The sequence below is a fragment of the Salmo salar genome, chromosome 12, assembly GCF_965601325.2.
Source record: "Salmo salar chromosome 12, fSalSal1, whole genome shotgun sequence".
NCBI lineage: Eukaryota > Metazoa > Chordata > Actinopteri > Salmoniformes > Salmonidae > Salmo > Salmo salar.
In genome coordinates, this window is record NC_138302.1 from 32243850 (window position 1) to 32265871 (window position 22022).

Below are 22022 nucleotides of genomic sequence, written 5' to 3' on the forward strand. Positions count from 1 at the left end.
GTACCCAACATGAACTCGCGCGCCAGAGTCTAATCGGCCATCACCGTTCCATGGCTCTTGTTCGGTCAGATCTCACAGTAAAAGACTCAAAACACTTTGTAAAGGCTGGTGACATCTAGTGGAAGCAATAGGAAGTGCCAAAACATTAATCAACCCCTGTGTGTTTCAATGGCATAGGCTTAAAGGTAATTCAACACATCAGGTATCCACTTCCTGTCAGAAAATGTCTCAGGGTTTTGCCTGCCAAATGAGTTCTGTTATACTCACAGACACCATTCAAACAGTTTTAGAAACTTTAGGGTGTTTTCTATCCATATAAAATAAGTATATGCATATTCTAGTTACTGGGTAGGATTAGTAACCAGATTAAATCGGGTATGTTTCTTTATCCAGCCGTGAAAATACTGCCCCCTAGCCCCAACAGGTTAATAAGGATAAAGCTATTTGTAATACATTGAGATGCTATGTACTGATGTTAATGTGATAGAATTATATTTCTGTACCAAGCTTAACTCAGTCATCGGCACGCCCCCAGGGACACAGACAGGACCAGGCGTCATGTGACATGTTCACTATAAAACTATACCCTGATTTACATTTCTTCAGACCCGGCCTCCACTCCATTGCGAGTTGGCCAATAGGTTTGACCATCCAAGTACTCTACTGAAAGTGAACTATACCACGTGGTTAACTTTTAGACTATTGATACCGACAGAATAAGAACAAGTCTTTGATATTAATTATTAGTCTGCAGCTAAGTAAATTATATCATTGAACACGAAGACCAACGAAACATCCATTCTATGACGACATTAATGAATGTCGCTTTGAAAGATCCATTCTAACCGAGAGAGAGAGAGAGAGAGAGAGAGAGAGAGAGAGAGAGAGAGAGAGAGAGAGAGAGAGAGAGAGAGAGAGAACTCTCCATCAGAACGACGCTCCAACAAGGATCCCGACGACACACTGAGCGTAAATATATAATGATTGCAATTGTTCTCAAATGAGTGAGTGTTCATGTGCAAAGGATTAGCATGTCAATTGTTAATATTAATGAACTGTGTACCTCCTCAGCTGAACATTTTATGACCCATTGTTCTACAAGACACCAGCCATGCCTGTTTAGACCACTAGGGCACATTACTCTACCAATTCTTTGTGATGATAATTACTGTTTGTATACTTTATGTGAATTACTTAGTTTAGTAAATAAATGATTTTAAGACAATTGATGTATGGATGACTCTTAGTAAAGACTGGGTTCGTGCAGATACAACAATTTACGACGTTTGGAATGAGACTGGACGCGAGGTAAAATACACCATTTAAACCAGAAGATAATCGGCCTATACTATAATAGAATATAATATATAATGTTATAATATAGGACAGTTATATTAGGAAAATTATAACTTTGTAATCGGAATATTTTCCTTGGTTCCCCGATCTCCTAGTTAATTACAATTAAACGATGAATCAGTTTGATCGCGTGATAATAATTACAGGGGGTTAATTGATAAACATGTCTTCAGTTTAATGGTACCCCAAAGACACGACACTGCTAACCGACAAAGAATTACATGGGCTTGCTCCTACCTATCTTTCCGATTTGGTCTTGCCGTACATACCTACACGTACGCTACGGTCACAAGACGCAGGCCTCCTAATTGTCCCTAGAATTTCTAAGCAAACAGCTGGAGGCAGGGCTTTCTCCTATAGATCTCCATTTTTATGGAATGGTCTGCCTACCCTTGTGAGAGACGTAGACTCGGTCTCAACCTTTAAGTCTTTATTGAGACTCATCTCTTCAGTAGGTCCTATGATTGAGTGTAGTCTGGCCCAGGAGTGTGAAGGTGAACGGAAAGGCACTGGCTGTCTCTGCCTAGCCTGCCTAGCCGGTTCCCCTCTCTCCACTGGGATTCTCTGCCTTTAACCCTACTACAGGGGCTGAGTCACTGGCTTACTGGTGCTCTTCCTTGCCGTCCCTAGGAGGGGTGCATCACTTGAGTGGGTTTAGTCACTGACATGGTCTTCCTGTCTGGGTTGGCGCCCCCCTTGGGTTGTGCCATGGCAGAGATCTTTGTGGGCTATACTCGGCCTTGTCTCAGGATGGTAAGTTGGTGGTTGAAGCTATCCCTCTAGTGGTGTGGGTGCTGTGCTTAGGAAAAGTGGGTGGAGTTATATCCTGCCTGTTTGGCCCTGTCCGGGGGTATCATCAGATGGGGCCACAGTGTCTCCTGACCCCTCCTGTCTCAACCTCCAGTATTTATGCTGCAGTAGTTTATGTGTCGGGGGGCTAGGGTCAGTCTGTTATATCTGGAGTATTTCTCCTGTCTTATCCGGTGTCCTGTTTGAATTTAAGTATGCTCTCTCTAATTCTCTCTTTCTTTCTTTCTCTCTCAGAGGACCTGAGTCCTAGGACCATGCCTCAGGACTACCTGGCATGATGACTCCTTGTTGTCCCCAGTCCACCTGGCCGTTCTGCTTCTCCAGTTTCAACTGTTCTGCCTGCGGCTATGGAACCCTGACCTGTTCACTATGACTTCTATTATTTGACCATGCTGGTAATTTATGAACATTTGAACATCTTGGCCATGTTCTGTTATAATCTCCACCTGGCACAGCAAGAAGAGGACTGGCCTCTCCTCATAGCCTGGTTCCTCTCTAGGTCTCTTCCTAGGTTTTGGCCTTTCTAGGGAGTTTTTCCTAGCCACTGTGCTTCTACACCAGCATTGCTTGCTGTTTGGGGTTTTAGGCTGGGTTTCTGTACAGCACTTTGATATATCAGCTGATGTAAGAAGGGCTATATAAGTACATTTGATTTGATTTGATTTGATCTTAGGCTTTTGTGCCGCAGCTCGGCCATGGAAACCTATTTCATTAAGCTCCAGACGGACTGTTTTTGTACTGACCTTGCTTCCAGAGGCAGTTTGGAACTCGGTAGTGAGTGTTGCAACCGAGGACAGACTATTTTTACGTGCTTCAGCACTCGGCGGTCCCGTTCTGTGAGCTTGTGTGGCCTACCACTTCGCGGCTGAGCTGTTGTTGCTCCTAGAGGTTTCATCTTCACGATAACAGCACTTACAGTTGACTGGGGCAGCACTAGCAGGGCAGAAATTTGACAAACTGACCTGTTGGAAAGGTGGCATCCTATGACGGTGCCACGTTGAAAGTCACTGAGCTCTTCATGAAAGCCATTCTACTGCCAATGTTAGTTTATGGAGATTTCATAGCTGTGTGCTCGATTTTATACACTTGTCAGCAACGGGTTTGGCTGAAATTGCCAAATCTACAAATTTGAAGGTGTGTCCACATACCTTTTGGCCATGTACCGTATGATAGATGATATAGTGATTAATGCGTTCAGATTAATTGCTTTTATCAAAATGAATTGCACTGGCCTGGCACCTTGTTTGTGTGAACACGCCAATGTACACTGACTGACTGACTGCACCCTTCTGATTTATGGCAACATTTATCCATTGTTTTTGGACAAAGACTGGACCACCCTGGAATACTCAACACCTCTTGGAAAGCCCTTCTGGTGTGTCTTTGGCACACCATCTCCTTCTGCATTCTCGCGATTGCCAGCAGGTTGTCAAAGTGGGTGGAGGAGCCCTGCCCTGCCCTGCCCTGCCCTACATGAGGTAATGACTCCCTGTATTCCTCCCTTCTCCTCCCTTCTGCATCTCCCACCGATGTCCTACTCCCAACCTCCCTCCCTCCTGCCCTGTGCAGCATAAAAAGGGAACAGTGGCTGGGCAGTGCACCACATTCTCTCTCCTCTTCATCCCAGGCAGGCAGACTCCCTCTCAGCAGCCATGTCCTTCTCCAGATCTAGCATGTCCTACAGCAGCAGCGGAGGTGGAGGCGGAGGTGGCACCATGTCCATGAGGTCTGGAGGTGGAGGTGGAATGGGTATGGGTTCCTCCCGCTTCTCCTCGATGGGTGGTTGTGGCGGTGGAGGAGGCCGTGTCACTGCCATGAGGGCCGGCAGTGTGTATGGAGGAGCAGGAGGCTCTGGGGTGCGCATCTCTAGCTCCTCGTTCGGTTCCGGTGGCGGAGGTGGTGGTGGCGGTTATGGTTTCGGAATGGGAGGGGGTGGCGGCGGTGGCGGTTATGGTTTCGGCATGGGAGGGGGTGGCGGCGGCAGTTATGGTTTTGGCATGGGTGGGGGTGGTGGTGGCGGCGGTGGAGCCGACCTCCATGTGTCGGTCAATGAGAAGGCCACAATGCAGAACCTGAACGACCGCCTGTCCACCTACTTGGAGAAGGTGCGCTCGCTGGAGGCAGCCAATGGTGAGCTGGAGTTGAAGATCCGTCAGTTCCTTGAGAGTAAGACGTCCCCCAGCGCTCGCGACTACTCTGGCTTCCACGCTACTATCGCCGATCTTCAGGAAAAGGTATGTGACATGTCTCCTAGACGGCAATAGCACTCAATGATGACATCACAGCATGTCAAAGCATGATAATGTCTGCATTGTGAAAATATTATTCTTTGTTAGAGAGTACACGTACATGGTGTACACGTCATCAGCTTGTTTTTCCAACAAGTTACTAATAGAGAAATTAATATGACTTTTAGAAAATGCTAAATTATATACATTTGTTATAATTGATTCAAACAAGAATTTGCACCAAAGATAGATGCAAAGACAGTATGCATATTTGCAGCTGAAGCATTGAAAATAAAGCAGATCATTGAAGCCAATCCTTCCTCTCTCTTAATAGCCCCTAGGCGAATGCAGAAGTCGCAAATTGTTTCTTTGTGTCATGTCATGGTTTACAATGATCATAATGACAACAGGGTCCCTGTAATGATTCTATGGTCTATCATTTACAGTGCAGCTGAAACTCAGAACTCAATCATTACATTGTGGTATCACAGTTTGTGTGTACTGCATTTGTATCAAATTCCATGAATACCCCATCCTGAAATGTTTTTGCCATCCTCCACCACTCAGATCCAGGCTGCCACCTGCTTGAACGGAAGTATCTATCTGAACATCGACAACGCAAAGCTCGCTGCAGATGACTTCAGAAACAAGTAAGTACACCCTACACCATCCACAGATACAGTACACTGCTGGTGCATTACATTAACCACATGGAATAACCCCAAATCTGTAAAAACCCTCATACTGTTTTTTATTACATTTTGTGTTGAATCTATTAAAAGTATACCAAATGACATTACCCTTCACCTCCACCATAACCACACCCACCTAACAGACATATCAGAAGCCTGGTGTTACTTTCTGTTATTTTCCCAAAACTTAATGCAATGCTAGAATCTATAACCCCTGCTATTCTCACAGAGGAACACATTCCGGCAGTTCTTTGACCTAAGCTCTCTCCATCTCTCAGGTATGAGAACGAGCTGGCCATGCGTCAGTCAGTGGAGGCGGACATCGCCGGGCTGAAGAGGATGCTGGACGAGATGACCATGGCCAGATCTGACCTGGAGATGCAGATCGAGGGGCTGAAGGAGGAGCTCATCTATCTCAAGAAGAACCATGAGGAGGTGGGTGTGGGCTGATGGAACATATCCATACAGTCCCTTAATGTATTACATCTATTGACCATGTCAACCTGCTATGGGTCTTCACTAGAACACCATTGCTGGCTTTCAAGCACATCTGTATCAAGCAATGGTGTTCAAATGTATAATGAAGATAGAGGGCAGGTCAAGTTGTTACCATCAGGCAGAGGTTAGTTACTTCTTAATCCTTTAAACTCACCACTATGTTTTTCTCCACAGGAGCTGCTTGCCATGAGGACGCAGATGACTGGACAAATCAACGTGGAAGTGGACGCAGCACCACAGGAGGACCTGACCAGAGTCATGTCTGAGATCCGTGAGCAGTACGAGTCCGTTAGTGCCAAGAACCAGCGCGACCTGGAGTCCTGGTTCCAGACCAAGGTAGAACCTCTAGAACCTATAAACTATGTTCATTGTGTAGATGTTCCTTTACTTCTAGTTAGTAACATTGTGACATTCCATCATGAGCTGAAATGTTGGTTTGATCCTGTGATGATTGACCACTTATTGTGTTTAACAGACAGAGACGTTGAACCAGGAGGTGGCGTCCAGCACAGAGGTTCTCCAGACCTCCAAGTCAGAGATCTCAGAGATCCGTCGCACACTGCAGGGCCTGGAAGCCGAACTGCAGTCACAGCTCACCATGGTGAGCCGTAATTACAAACATCTGACCAAGGACCACAGTTTAGGGCACATTACCTACACAACTTTCTGCAACTTTTATCAATAATCAATATTTGACACTTTCATCATTCTCTACCATTCCTCAAGTACCTTACTTTCACCTAGAATCTAACACTATCCCTCAAGTTGTTATAGCCAGGCACCAAATCAAATCAAATCAGAATACACTCAATCATAGGACCTACTGAAGAGATTGAGACCGAGTCTGCGTCTCTCGCATGGGTAGGCAGACCATTCCATAAAAATGGAGCGCTATAGGAGAAAGCCCTGCCTCCAGCTGTTTGCTCAGAAATTCTAGGGACAATTAGGAGGCCTGCGTCTTGTGACAATAACGTACGTGTAGGTATGTACGGCAGGACCAAATCGGAAAGATAGGTAGGAGCAAGCCCATGTAATTCTTTGTAGGTTAGCAGTAAAACCTTGAAATCAGCCCTTGCCTTAACAGGAAGCCAGTGTGGAGAGGCTAGCAATGGACTAATATGATCACATGTTTTGGTTCTAGTCAGGATTCTAGCAGCCGTGTTTAGCACTAACTGAAGTTTATTTAGTGCTTTATCCAGGTAGCCAGAAAGTAGATCATTGCAGTAGTCTAACCTAGAAGTGACAAATGCATGTCTACATTTTTCTGCATCATTTTTGGACAGAAAGTTTCAGATTTTTGCAATGTTACGTAGATGGAAAAAAGCTGTCCTTGAAACAGTATTGATATGTTCGTCAAAACAGAGATCAGGGTCCAGAGTAACGCCGAGGTCCTTCACAGTTTTATTTGAGACGACTGTACAACCATCAAGATGAATTGTCAGATTCAACAGAAGATCTCTTTGTTTCTTGGGATCTAGGACAAGCATCTTTGTGTTGTACTTTACTATAGATAACCTCTTACTGCCTTCACATTCAATTACTCGAGCTAACTTTTTCAGTATGACAGTAAACATTCCAAATTCCAAAACTACTCCCACAGTTTTTGACTTATCATCTCTGTCTCTCCCGGCCAATAGAAAGGCTCCCTGGAGAACACGCTGGCGGAGACAGAGGACCGTTACTCCATGCAGCTGGGACGCCTCCAAGACCAAGTGACCAGTCTGGAGGAGCAGCTAGTGTCCCTCCGCAGCGACATGGAACGCCAGGGCCAGGAGTACAAGATGCTGCTGGACATCAAGACACGCCTAGAGATGGAGATCGCTGAGTATAGGAGGCTGCTGGATGGAGAGGCTAGCGGGTAAGGCAGGAAGCGATTGGATGTCTCCCTCAACATTTGATTTTTAAAAACAATGTTCATTTGAAGTTGACCTTAGTTTGAGCCATGGTTACTTTTGACATGAATCTACAGCTATGTAACCTTTAATAGATATTTACTATGATCATAGATCATAGATGCTAACTATGCTAGCCATTGGTTTCCCTTCCTAACAGCCTCGTTCACAGCTCCTCGAAATCTGGCCACAGCTCCTCCAGCTCCCACATCAGCTCCTCTAGCTCCGGCCTCAGCTCCGGCCTCAACTCCAGCCTCAGCTCCTCCAGCTCTGGCCTCAGCTCCGGCCTCAGCTCCGCCAGCTCTGGCCCCAGCTCATCCACCTCCACCGCACGCAAGGTGGTGATTGTCACAGAGGAAATGGTGGATGGCAAGGTTGTCTCCTCAAGTGAAACCAAACACACCTCTTAAGGTCCTAGACACACAGCGAGCACTGCGGCAAGCAATTGGTTAACTACATAGAAATATAATTACTAGAATGGTTATTGGAAATGAGAGGCCAGAAAGTGGAATATTACGGTTCCCCAGTCCTTTATTCATGCAACCTAAAATACAATGTTCCAACTTATAAAAAGTATTTGTCAGATAAAAAAATCCCTATCCTCGTTATCAGTGTTATTTGTTTAGGCCAGCTCTGGATTACTCTAGTTTAAGATGTGCTTAACGTCCTGCTATACTTTCTAGAATGGCTAAAGCCCCTCAGATACCCATCATGGAACATTGACTTGAATGGGGATTTATTTTCTGGTAATTCTATTTCTATGGTTAACACCTCCAGAACAACATATTCTACTACATCTGGATGGGACACCAACAACAGACCCCATTGTGAATACAATAAAGATGCTCTGACTTGCTGACACCATCATTCTGTTTTCTGTGTCTTTCAACTTGATGTATCTGATCTGGCATGCTCCTATACATCTGACTATCATATAAGTTGTCATCTTTTGCACATGAGGCCAATTATATTGTCTTGAGAAAGTATATGTGTCAGTATGATCTTGAATATATTTAGGACATTCACTTGTACTGAGTTTAATACTTGCCAATATTTTTTGAAATGCTGATCGTAGAAACTTGAATGCAAGTTGTCAGCAAAATTATATAATTCTATCTGTATTAATCAAACTCAATTTTTCAAGCATTAGATTCAGAGTTATATACTGTATGGAGAGTGTTTGTGGAGTCAACTCTAGTGCTGGACACAATGTTTTGGTGGAAAGATGTAAATTGAAATCAAGTCTTATGAAATGAGAGCACAAAATGTATCTGCTATGACATCCATACTCACAGATTCATATAGTCAGTCTATGATAAAGCATTAATATCTCTGAAACAAGTGAGACCACACAGTGGAGTTAGAGGGTTAGTGTTGACAGATATGACTGTGGGTGACTTGAGAAACTCATACAAGGCTTGAAAAGTAGAGTGCTCTACTCACAGTGGTGCACAGCCATAAATCAAGATGCAGACACATGTAAGGGAAAGGGAAAGGGGGATACCTAGTCAGTTGCACAACTGAATGCATTCAACTGAAATGTGTCTTCTGCCTTCATCCAATATAGTAATTCATGCATTCAGATGAATTGCTTTTATCTAAACTGATTGCATTTCCCTAGCTCCTTCTTTGTGTGAACATGTCAATGCGGACTGACAAACTGACTGCACATTTCTGATTTAGCATTGGTTGTAAAAGCCATAATATCACTAGATTGTATTCTAGAGAATATTGCTATAGAATGTCTTCTTCATGACATATTTGTTCAAGAAAAGGGCGTCTGTTTGTTTCTACATTGTATGTCTGGAAGAACCAGTTACGTAATGCCAATGGACAGGGGTTGAGTTACAGGTGAATCTGGTGAGTGACAGTGGTGACAACGTTGCACTGCTGTACTCTGCTCCGTGTGACAGCCACAAACAAACAGATAATAAGTTATGAATTACAAAAGGTTGAGGCTAAAATGAAGCGGTATACCTTAGTTTACACACAAACAAGCTTTTGCATGCACTATTTATATAAAGAATCAAACTAAAATCAAACTAAAACTGAGCTTTTGTTGTGGGGGGTTAAGTGCCTTGCTCAAGGGCACAACAGCAGGCAATGATGTCTAAGATTTGATACCAGTAATCCTCCGGTTGCCAGCTCACTTCCCGACTGATTTTTCCCGTCGGACCCGGGATTCAATCTTGCTGGCTCCCCTCTCTAACTGCTAGCCTACCTGCCACCCTTTATGGGTGATTGCACAGTAGGCACAAGCTGCAATCCAATCTTAGAGGTGGGTGTACACCATTGCTTTATTTAACCTGTATTCTACCAGGTGAATTGACTGAGAAGAGAACTCATTCTTATTTATAGCAACAACCTGGGAATAGCTGCAGGGGAGAGCTGAGGGGGTGAAAAAGTCCATTAGAAAGCTTGGGATGATTAGATGGTCATCACGGTTGGAGGGCCAGATTTGGGAATTTAGCTAGGACATAATCATGGCCCACCAGATTGTGCGGTCTGCCATCTTTTTGGAGGGGAGAGGACAGGCAGAGGTCACTTTACATAGTTCATGCTTCATACATTTTCTCCTGGGGGGGTTCTGCATGTTCATTCCTGTCAAACATGTACATTCTTTGCTTGTGTCTGATCAACAGAGTAGCAGCAGCGTATATGATGATTGTGTGTGTGAGTGTGTGTGCATGTGTGTAGAGTCAGCATGAATGTGTGTGTGTGTTCTGTGTGTGTGAGAAAATGAAGTGTGTGTGTGTGTGTGTATTTGTGTGTGTCAAATCAAATCAAATTTTATTTGTCACACACACATGGTTAGCAGATGTTCATGTGAGTGTAGCGAAATGCTTGTTCTTCTAGTTCCGACAGTGCAGTATTATCTAACAAGTAATCTAACAAATTGTAACAAAATGTGTGTGTGTGTGTGTGTGTGTGTGTGTGTGTGTGTGTGTGTGTGTGTGTGTGTGTGTGTGTGTGTGTGTGTGTGTGTGTGTGCGTGTGTGTGTGTGTGGGTGGACGTGTTTAACTATACTTGTGGGGACCAGAATTCACAACAAAAATAGAAAACAAACAACATTTTGACCAACTGGAGACATTTTGTTGATCCCCACAAGGACAAAGGCTATTTCCAGGGGGTTTGGGGTTAAGGTTAGAATTAGTGTTAGGGTTAGAATTAGGTTTAGGAGCTAGGGTTAGTTTTAGGGTTAGGTTTAGGAGCTAGGGTTAGGTTTAGGGTAAGGTTAGGGTATGGGTTTAAGGTTAGGGTTAGGGTTAAGGTAAGGCTACGGGTCAAGGAAAATAGGATTTTGAATGGGACTGAATTGTATGTCCCCACACGGTTAGCTGTGCAAGACTGTGTTTGTGTGTGTGTGTGTGTGTGTGTGTGTGTGTGTGTGTGTGTGTGTGTGTGTGTGTGTGTGTGTGTGTGTGTGTGTGTGTGTGTGTGTGTGTGTGTGTGTGTGTGTGTGTGTGTGTGTGTGTGTGTGTGTGTGTGTGTTGGAGTATCAATGTGAGTGTGTAGAGTCCTGCGAGGGTGCATAAAGTACGTGCAAAAATAAAGAAATCCATAAAAAGGGTCAGTACAGATAGGCCGTGTAGTGATTGGGTTAGCTATTTAAAATCTCGTCGACAGATTTTCGTGGACAGATGAAACGGCGAGAATCCGTCAAGGCTCACGTAGAATAATGTGATTACCAGCGGCAGTGGTTTCTGTTTTTCTGTTTTCATCATTGATTATTTGGATGAATCAGAATTGGGGCGAAGGCGGTGCGTAAACTGGTACCGTGATTTTTAAGCCTGTGTGCGGATGATAAGCGGTTTCCACTAGATTCCACAGCCACAAAGTCAAGATAAATACTGGTGAAAATAATTAAAGGGAGGACTTTAGCCGAGAGTTTCCATGTGGCGAAGGAGGAAACTTCGCTTCCTTCCTTTGCACAAAGGTAATCATAATTGTTAATGAAATTCCCTCCAAAAGAAAAAAAAGGAAATGGCAAACTTTTACGAGAAGCTTCTGGGTAACTGAGATGAGCTATTTAGCCATTTTATGGCTGAGGACAGAAGCTGTTCAGGAGCCCGTTGGTGTCACGTACTGGTACCACTTGCCGTGAGAACAGTTTATGGCTTGGGTGGCTGGTGTCTTTTCTGGGCCTTCCTTTCACACCGCCTGATATAGAAGTCATGGATGGTAGGGAGCTTGGCCCCAGGGATGTACTGGGCTGTCCACCCCACCCTCTGTGGCACCATGAAATCGAGGGTGGTGCAGTTGTCATACCAATCAGTGATGCAGCCAGTCATGATGCTCTCAATGGTGCAGCTATATAACTTTTTGAGGACTTGAGGGCCCATGCCAAATCTTTTCAACCTCCTGAGGAGGAAGACGCGCTGTCATGCCTTCTTCACGACTGTGTGTGTGGGCTATTTGAAGTCCTTAGTGATTTGGACACCGAGGAACTTGAAGCTCTCGACCCACTCCACTACATCCCCATCGATGTGGATGGGGGAGTCCTCACCCTCCTCTAATGTTGTCCACGATCAGCTCCTTGGTCTTACTGATGTTGAGGGAGAGGTTGTTGTCCTGGCACCACACTGTCAGATCACTGACCTCCTTCCTGTAAGCGGTCTCATAGTCACCGGTGATCAGGCCTACCACCGTCGTGTCAGCAAAGTTGATGGTGTCGGAGTCGTGCGTGGCCAAGCAGTCGATTGGTGAACAGGGAGAACAAGAAGGGACTAAGCACACACCCTTTTGGGGCCGCCATGTTGATGGTCAGTGTGGCGGAGGTTATGTTGCCTACCCTCACCATCCAGGATCCAGTTGCAGAGGGAGGTGTCAATGAACAGCATTCTCACATAGGTATTCCTCTTCTCTTGGTGGGTGAGAGCAGTGTGGAGTGCAATTGAGTATGCGTTGATCTGTTGGGGCGGTATGCAAATTGGAGTTGGTCTAGGGTGTCTGGAATGATGGAGTTGATGTGTGCCATAACCAGCCTTTCAAAACACTTCATGATTACAGATGTGAGTCCTACATGGCGGTAGTCATTGTGGCAGGTAGTCTTAGAGTTCTTGGGAACAGGAATGATGGGGGTCAGCTTGAGACGTGGGGATTAGAGACTGAGACAAGGAGAGGTTGTTAATGGCTGTTCTGCGCACGCACTGAGAACGTGCCATGGAATACTGAGTGTTAACCTCTTACATCTAGACGTTCTGCTAGCGGAACGCCTGCTCCAATATCCAATGATAGGCGTGGCGCGAATTACAAATTCCTCAAAAATACAAAAACTTCCATTTTTCAAACATATGACTATTTCACAGCATTTTAAAGACAAGACTCTCCTTTATCTAACCACACTGTCCGATTTCAAAAAGGCTTTACAGCGAAAGCAAAACATTAGATTATGTCAGCAGAGTACCCAGCCAGAAATAATCACCCATTTTTCAAGCTAGCATATAATGTCACAAAAAACAAAACCACAGCTAAATGCAGCACTAACCTTTGATGATCTTCATCAGATGACACACCAAGGACATTATGTTATACAATACATGCATGTTTTGTTCAATCAAGTTCATATTTACAGTGGGGCAAAAAAGTATTTAGTCAGCCACCAATTGTGCAAGTTCTCCCACTTAACCTGTTAGGGCTAGGGGGCAGTATTGACACGGCTGGATAAAAAACATACCCGATTTAATCTGGTTACCACTCCTACCCAGTAACTAGAATATGCATATACTTATTACATATGGATAGAAAACACCCTAAAGTTTCTAAAACTGTTTGAATGGTGTCTGTGAGTATAACAGAACTCAAATGGCAGGTCAAAACCTGAGAGATTCCTTTACAGGAAGTGGCCTGTCTGACCATTTCTTGAACTTCTTTTCCATCTCTATCTTTTACTAAGGATCTCTGCTCTAACGTGACACTTCCTACGTCGTCCATAGGCGCTCAGAGCCCGGGAAAAAACAGAATGTCGTCATCCCAGCCCCAGGCTGAAACACATTATCGCCTTTCTCAAGTGGCCGATCAAGGGACACTGGGCTTAGGCGCGTGACCCGACCGCCCCCGCCTTTGTGATTTTTTCCTCTGTTTGCCGAAAAGGAGATTCCCTGTCGGAATATTATCGCTTTTCTACGAGAAAAATGCCGTAAAAATTGATTTTAAACAGCGGTTGACATGCTTCGAAGTACGGTAATGGAATATTTAGAATTTTTTTGTCACGAATTGCGCCATGCGCGCGACCCTTCTTTACCATTTCGGATAGTGTCTAGAACGCACGAACAAAACGCCGCTATTCGGATATAACGATGGATTATTTTGGACCAAACCAACATTTGTTATTGAAGTAGCAGTCCTGGGAGTGCATTCTGACGAAGACAACAAAAGGTAATCAAACTTTTATAATAGTAAATATGATTATGGTGAGTGCTAAACTTGCCGGGTGTCTAAATAGCTAGCCCGTGATGCCTGGGCTATGTACTTAGAATATTGCAAAATGTGCTTTCACCAAAAAGCTATTTTAAAATCGGACATATCGAGTGCATAGAGGAGGTCTGTATCTATAATTCTTAAAATAATTGTTATGCTTTTTGTGAACGTTTATCGTGAGTAATTTAGTAAAATGTTAGCGAATTCCCCGGAAGTTTGCGGGGGGTATGCTAGTTCTGAACGTCACATGCTAATGTAAAAAGCTGGTTTTTGATATAAATATGAACTTGATTGAACAAAACATGCATGTATTGTGTAACATAATGTCCTAGGGTTGTCATCTGATGAAGATCATCAAAGGTGAGTGCTGCATTTAGCTGTCTTCTGGGTTTTGGTGACATTATATGCTGGCTTGAAAAATGGGTGTCTGATTATTTCTGGCTTGGTACTCTGCTGACATAATCTAATGTTTTGCTTTCGTTGTAAAGCCTTTTTGAAATCGGACAGTGTGGTTAGATTAACGAGAGTCTTGTCTTTAAATAGCTGTAAAATAGTCATATGTTTGAGAAATTGAAGTAATAGGATTTTTAAGGTTTTGAAAATCGCGCCACAGGCTTAAAGTGGCTGTTACGTAGGTGGGACGAATTCGTCCCGCCTAGCCCAGAGAGGTTAAAAATATGAGAGAGGCCTGTAATTTTCATCATAGGTACACTTCAACTATGACAGACAAAATGAGAAAAGAAAATCCAGAAAATCACATTGTAGGATTTTTAATGAATTTATTTGCAAATTATGGTGGAAAATAAGTATTTGGTCAATAACAAAAGTTTATCTCAATACTTTGTTATATACCCTTTGTTGGCAATGACACAGGTCAAACGTTTTCTGTAAGTCTTCACAAGGTTTTCACACACTGTTGCTGGTATTTTAGCCCATTCCTCCATGTAGATCTCCTCTAGAGCAGTGATGTTTTGGGGCTGTCGCTGGGCAACACGGACTTTCAACTCCCTCCAAATATTTTCTATGGGGTTGAGATCTGGAGACTGGCTAGGCCACTCCAGGACCTTGAAATGCTTCTTACGAAGCCACTCCTTCGTTGCCCGGGCGGTGTGTTTGGGATCATTGTCATGCTGAAAGACCCAGCCACGCTACATCTTCAATGCCCTTGCTGATGGAAGGAGGTTTTCACTCAAAATCTCACGATACATGGCCCCATTCATTCTTTCCTTTACACGGATCAGTCGTCCTGGTCCCTTTGCAGAAAAACAGCCCCAAAGCATGATGTTTCCACCCCCATGCTTCACAGTAGGTATGGTGTTCTTTGGATGCAACTCAGCATTCTTTGTCCTCCAAACACGACGAGTTGAGTTTTTACCAAAAAGTTATATTTTGGTTTCATCTGACCATATGACATTCTCCCAATCCTCTTCTGGATCATCCAAATGCTCTCTAGCAAACTTCAGATGGGCCTGGACATGTACTGGCTTAAGCAGGGGGACACGTCTGGCACTGCAGGATTTGAGTCCCTGGCGGCGTAGTGTGTTACTGATGGTAGGCTTTGTTACTTTGGTCCCAGCTCTCTGCAGGTCATTCACTAGGTCCCCCCGTGTGGTTCTGGGATTTTTGTTCACCGTTCTTGTGATCATTTTGACCCCACGGGGTGAGATCTTGCGTGGAGCCCCAGATCGAGGGAGATTATCAGTGATCTTGTATGTCTTCCATTTCCTAATAATTGCTCCCACAGTTGATTTCTTCAAACCAAGCTGCTTACCTATTGTAGATTCAGTCTTCCCAGCCTGGTGCAGGTCTACAATTTTGTTTCTAGTGTCCTTTGACAGCTCTTTGGTCTTGGCCATAGTGGAGTTTGGAGTGCGACTGTTTGAGGTTGTGGACAGGTGTCTTTTATACTGATAACAAGTTCAAACAGGTGCCATTAATACAGGTAACGAGTGGAGGACAGAGGAGCCTCTTAAAGAAGAAGTTACAGGTCTGTGAGAGCCAGAAATCTTGCTTTTTTGTAGGTGACCAAATACTTATTTTCCGCCATAATTTGCAAATAAATTCATAAAAAATCCTACAATGTGATTTTCTGGATTTTTTCTCTCATTTTGTCTGTCATAGTTGACGTGTACCTATGATGAAAATTACAGGCCTCTCTCATCTTTTTAAGTGGGAGAACTTGCACAATTGGTGGCTGACTAAATACTTTTTTCAAAAACCAGCTTTTTACATTAGCATGTGATGTTCAGAACTAGCATACCCCCCGCAAACCTCCGGTGAATTTACTAAATTACTCACGATAAACGTTCACAAAAAAAAATAACAATTATTTAAAGAATTATAGATACAGAATTCCTTTGTGCAATCGAGGTGTCCAATTTTAAAATAGCTTTTCGGTGAAAGCACATTTTGCAATATTCTGAGTAGATAGCCCAGCCATCACGGCTAGCTATTTAGACACCCACCCAGTTTAGCCCTGACCAAACTCCGATTTACTATTAGAAAAGTTTGATTACCTTTGGTGTTCTTCGTCAGAATGCACTCCCAGGACTGCTACTTCATTAACAAATGTTGGTTTGGTTCAAAATAATCCATTGTTATATCCAAATAGCGGCATTTTGTTCGTGCGTTGAAGACACTATCCGAAGTGTAAATAAGGGTCACGAGCATGGCGCATTTCGTGACAAAATATTTTTTTAAATTCCATTACCGTACTTCGAAGCATGTCAACCGCTGTTTAAAATCAATTTTTATGCAATTTTTCTCGTAAAAAAACGATAATATTCCGACCGGGAATCTGCGTTTAGGTAAACAGACGAAAGAAAATAAAGCATGGGGTCGACTCGGGCACGAGCCTGAGTCTCACAGTACTGTGACCAGCCACTATCCAAACGCGGCTACTTTGTTTCAGCCAGAGCCTGCAAAGCCACGATTCAGCTTTTTGCCGCCTTCTGAGAGCCCATGGGAGCCGTAGGAAGTGTCACATAACAGCAGAGATCCCCTGTAATGGATAGAGATAATCAAGAAGGGCAAGAAATTGTCAGACAGGGCACTTCCTGCATGGAATCTTCTCAGGTTTTGGCCTGCCAAATGAGTTCTGTTATACTCACCGACACCATTCAAACAGTTTTAGAAACTTTGGAGTGTTTTCTTCCAAAGCTAATAATTATATGCATATTCTAGTTTCTGGGCAGGAGTAATAATCAGATTAAATCGGGTACGTTTCTTATCCGGCTGTGAAAATACTGCCCCCTAGCCATAACAGGATAACCTGATTAGCGAGATCCCTCAGACCTCTGAATCGGCGGGTGCGCTCATGCACGGCTCGGTGTTGTTTTTGTTGAAGCGTGCATTAAATGCATTGAGTTCTTCTAGTAGATTGACATCATTGGGAAGATAATGGCTGGGCCTTCCTTTGTAATCCGTAATGGACTATAGCCCTTGCCACATGCGGCGGGTGTCGGAGTCTGTGTAATAGGATTCCAGCGTGTTCCTATGTTGTCCTTTTGCTTGTTTGATGGCTGTCTGGAGATCATAGCAGGACTTCTTGTACTTGTTTGTGTCCTCAGCCATTGCCTTGGAGTTGGCTGCGATATTCCTGTGTGCGCTAAACCTGTCCTTTAGCTTAGCGCCAAACTCTGTGTTAAATCAGGGCTTTTGATTGGGGAAGCAGCGTCGCTGATGTATTTCCTAATAAAGCCGTTGACGGAGGTGGTTAGCTTGTCGATGATATCGGCTGAGTAACGTAAAATATTCCAGTCAGCGATAGCAAAGCAGTCTTGTAGCTTAGTCTCCGATTCGGGGGACCATTCCTCTATGGAGAAGGGTATTTCCTGTTTGACCTTGTAGACAGGAAGTAGGAGTATAGAGTCATGATCTGATTTGCCGAAGTGGGGACGAGGAAGGGCCTTGTATGCTTGCTTGTGGATAGAGTAACAGTGGTCTAGGACTTTATCGCCCCTACTGGAGAAGGAGACGTGTTGATGGGAAAGAACATCCCAGATACAGGTTTCTGTGATTATATTAATTATCAATACCAATAATTAAATACAACATACAGACAGAACATTTTATTTTTGAGGTTGCAAAGGCTAATGGTGAAGACAAGGAAGTGTATAAAAGAAAAGGGCTATTATGGACCACATGAACCCCTTCCACCTCCCACAATCCTCGATCCCACGCCAGCACCAAGATGCCAGTTTCTGAGGGTTTGTAAAAGCCTGCAGAGTGCAGGTATGGTCATGAGAGTACATTGCACACTGCCATGTCATAGCACATGTTATTCTATATAGTTGAGAGATGCATATATGCACGACACAAACCAGGAGAGTTTAGGAGATGTTATAGAGATAGAAATGTTTGACTAATGCAAATTTCAACTTTTGTGACCAGAGGCAAATACACTGTGTTAATTTTACTCCTCTGGGTTTGTGAGTAATGCGGGTACGAAAGAAAGTGGGGAATGGAGGGATAAGAGTGGTATATGGCAGTGCAATTTACTCTAGACTACATTTTATCATAATTATTATCATGAAATAGCATACCCAACAATAGATGTCATGCTAAACGAAGTAGTATTGCAGGAACTTAGCTTTAAAACAGAAATGCCAGGGCCACATTTCTGGTTCTAGTCCGCCCTTGCTTGCACCATGTACTTTTAATGCAAACTGCAATTCAACTCATTTGGTTGTGCTATTAGATGAAGCACAGGGACATCACTTTGAGTTGTACAAACACACAACATTTCTGTCGTAGTTTTTCCATTTGAACGTTGTGCTAAACGGTTGAAAGTGCAGATATAACACATTTAGGTGACAACTAAACGAAAAATCAGACAACGTTGGTCCATTGTTTTTGGATGGTTTAAAGCATAGTGAAAACACCTTGGGATTTCAAGAAACTTTTGTCTGTCTTTTTGAATGGGTGAATATAGGGTATAATCTCATTGATCAACATCTCAACCAAATATCACCCAATTGTCCATGTTGAAATTGTAACGTCTGCTTCCAACTCACACTCTCAAACACATAGATCCCCTGCACGCAGCTCACTCTCCAGATCCCAATCACCCTAATTCTGATAACCTATTCACACACCTGTATGTCATTATCACACACTGTTTAGTTCAGTTCATTGCACCCAATCGTTGTGAAGTATTGTTTGTTTTTGGACACACATCTATTCGGTGCGCTGGTTTTCGCGTGATTTAATCCTCCTATGTATGATAGTTTTTGCCTGCCTCACTAACGACGCCTTTTGCCTGTACTTTAGCCTATCAGATTTCCTGTTATCTACCTATTGCCTGATCTCCCGGACTACGTAACTAGCCTTTTCCCTGCCTGTACTGTTGCCCTTTTGGACCTCTGTGTATGACCTGCTGCCTGCCCCTGGACCCAGCTACCTGCCTCCTCCTATGGTCCTTTACATTAAACACCTGCTGTGCCCTGCGCTTGAAACCAGCTCTCTGTCTCCCTCGTGTTCATTACAGAAATGACATGGTGAGCCCAGTGAGATGTCACTGCAACTTACGTGTTAATAATATGTCAGCTATGGTGACAATTTACCTACAAAGGTTAAATGTAACTTTTCTGTTACACATTCTAGTTAGACCGTGTTGACTTAAAGGCAATAGCTGTATACAGTGCAACGTCTCCACCAATGTCACAATAATCCATTCTACTGCAAATCATTAACATGAGAACATAACTTCTGCAATGCCCATTGGCTTTAACCAAATGCAAATCAACTTTCCCACATACAGAACATAGGACTCAAATGGCAACATCTGGAGCATGCTCTGGTTATATGGAAATATGCAAACAAGCAATAGCTTGTTCTTGCACGCTGCAGATGCCAAATTCCTTGCCAAGGTGTTAAGGCAAAAGGACAGTACGTTCTATCATTAATCCCATCTGAGGTGATTTTTCATGGGGTACGATGCCTGGAGTAATGACTCATCCCATGGTGCTATAAAGTTGGAAAGGGAAGGAAAACTACTTTTGTTGGACCTGCAGACAACTACAGTGGATGGAAAATGCATAAAGTTGAGTGAAACTTAATATAATGGTACGTGAGTCTATGCATAAAATCATAAACACTATGAAGCAATAATGGACTGTTATGTTTAAGGAAAAGGACAGGCGGTGATGACTGGTTGCATCACCGCCTGGTATGGCAACTGCTCAGCATCTGACCATAAGGCGCTACAGAGGGTAGTGCGTACAGCCCAGTACATCACTGGGGCCAAGCATCCTGACATCCAGGACCTACAGTATATACCAGGCGGTGTCAGAGGAAGGCCCCAAAATTGTCAAAGACTCCTGAAACCGAAGTCATAGACTGTTCTCTCGGCAAGCGACACCAGAGCGCCAAGTCTTGGACCAAAAGGCTCCTTAACAGCTTCTACCCCCAAGCCATAAGACTGCTGAACAATTAATCAAATGGCAACCCGGACTATTTACATTGACCCCCATCCCCCACTGCCTCCTACACCTTTGTTTTTATACTGCTGCTACTTGCTGTTTATTATCTATGCATAGTCACTTTACAAATTACCTTGACTAACCTGTGGTGGTGCGGTTAAGGTTTCGGCAGTGGAAGGGGTGGCAGCGGCGGTAGCACATCTGTGCTAAGCAATGGTGTTCAAATTCATAATGAAGACAGAGGCAGGTCAAGTTGTTACCATCAGGCAGTGGTCAGTCATGTCTTAATTTTTTTAACTCACCACTATGTGTTTCTCCACAGGAGCTGCTGGCCATGAGGATGCAGATGACTGGACAGATCAATGTGGAAGTGGACGCAACACCACAGGAGAACCTGACCAGAGTCATGGCTGAGATTCGTGAGCAGTACGAGGCCGTTAGTGCCAAGAACCAGCGTGACCTGGAGTCCTGGTTCCAGACCAAGGTAGAACTTCTAGAAGCCCTAAAATATGTTAATGGTGTAGATGTTCCTTTACTTCTAGTTGGTAACGCTGTCACATTCTATCATGAGCTGAAATGTTGACTTGTTTCTGTGATGATTGACCACCTATTGTGTTTAACAGACAGAGACGTTGAACCAGGAGGTGGCGTCCAGCACAGAGGTTCTCCAGACCTCCAAGTCAGAGATCTCAGAGATCCGTCGCACACTGCAGGGCCTGGAAGCCGAACTGCAGTCACAGCTCACCATGGTGAGATGTAATTACCAACATCATACCAAGGACCACAGTTTAGGGCACATTACGTACACAACTTTATGCAATAATCAACATTTGACTCTTTCATCATTCTCTACCATCACTCAAGTATCTCACTTTCACCTGGACTCTAACACTATCCCTCAAGTTGTTGTAGCCAGGCACCACTCCATCAGCATGGTGAGCTGTAATTATTTACACGGACCACACATTAGGGGGCATTACTTACACAACTTTCTACAACTTTCACAGGTCCTGTGTGGCTCAGTTGGTAGAGCATGGTGTTTGCAACACCAGGGTTGTGGGTTTGATTCCCACGGGGGACCAGTATGGAGAAAAAAAATAAATAATAATTTATCCTTTCACTTCTGTAAGTCACTCTGGATAAGAGTGTCTGCTAAATGACTAAAATGTAGATGCTAATCATTGATCTCACAGCCTCAGCTCCTCCAGCTCTGGCCCCAGCTCCTCCACCTCACACAAAGTGGTGATTGTCACAGAGGAAATGGTGGGTGGCAAGGTGCAAGCAATGGGTTAACCCCATTGAAATATAATTAGTAGAATGGGTATAGGAAATGAGAGGCCAGCACATGGAGTATTGCTGTTCCCCAGTGCTTTATTCATGCAACCTAAAATACATTTCAACTTCTACAAAGGGAATATTCACTATCTTCATTATCTGTGTTTTCTGTTAAGGACAGCTCTGTTTAACTCTAGTATGGGGTGTCCATACTATCTTCCTATTCTTTCTGGAATGGCTAAAGCCCCTCAGACACCCATCATGGAACATTGACTTCAATGGGTTTTCTTTTCTGGTAATTCTATTTCTATAGTTAACACCTCCAGAACAACATATTCTACAACATCTGGATGGAACACCAACACCAGACCCCATTGTGAATGCAATAAAGATGCTCTGACTTGCTGACACCATAATTCTGTTTTCTG

At 43.8% G+C, this 22022-nt stretch overlaps 1 protein-coding gene across 2 annotated transcripts; it reads left to right on the forward strand.

Moving 5' to 3' along the window:
• The first annotated feature begins 3434 nt into the window (after positions 1-3434).
• On the forward strand, positions 3435-22002 carry LOC123725472 (keratin, type I cytoskeletal 13). 2 transcript variants are annotated; one of them, XM_082958845.1, is made up of 7 exons: positions 3736-4400; positions 4962-5044; positions 5365-5521; positions 5759-5920; positions 6060-6185; positions 7222-7442; positions 7637-8343. In XM_082958845.1, exons 1-7 carry the CDS (start codon positions 3819-3821, stop codon positions 7884-7886), a joined length of 1581 nt encoding a protein of 526 aa, XP_082814971.1. In that variant the 5' UTR covers positions 3736-3818; the 3' UTR covers positions 7887-8343. The 2 variants fall into 2 exon arrangements, with proteins under 2 accessions (XP_082814972.1, XP_082814971.1); XM_082958846.1 differs by lacking the exons at positions 5759-5920; positions 6060-6185; positions 7222-7442; positions 7637-8343 and adding exons at positions 20642-20803; positions 20943-22002 and having other exon boundaries at positions 3435-4400.
• Positions 22003-22022: the final 20 nt, after the last annotated feature.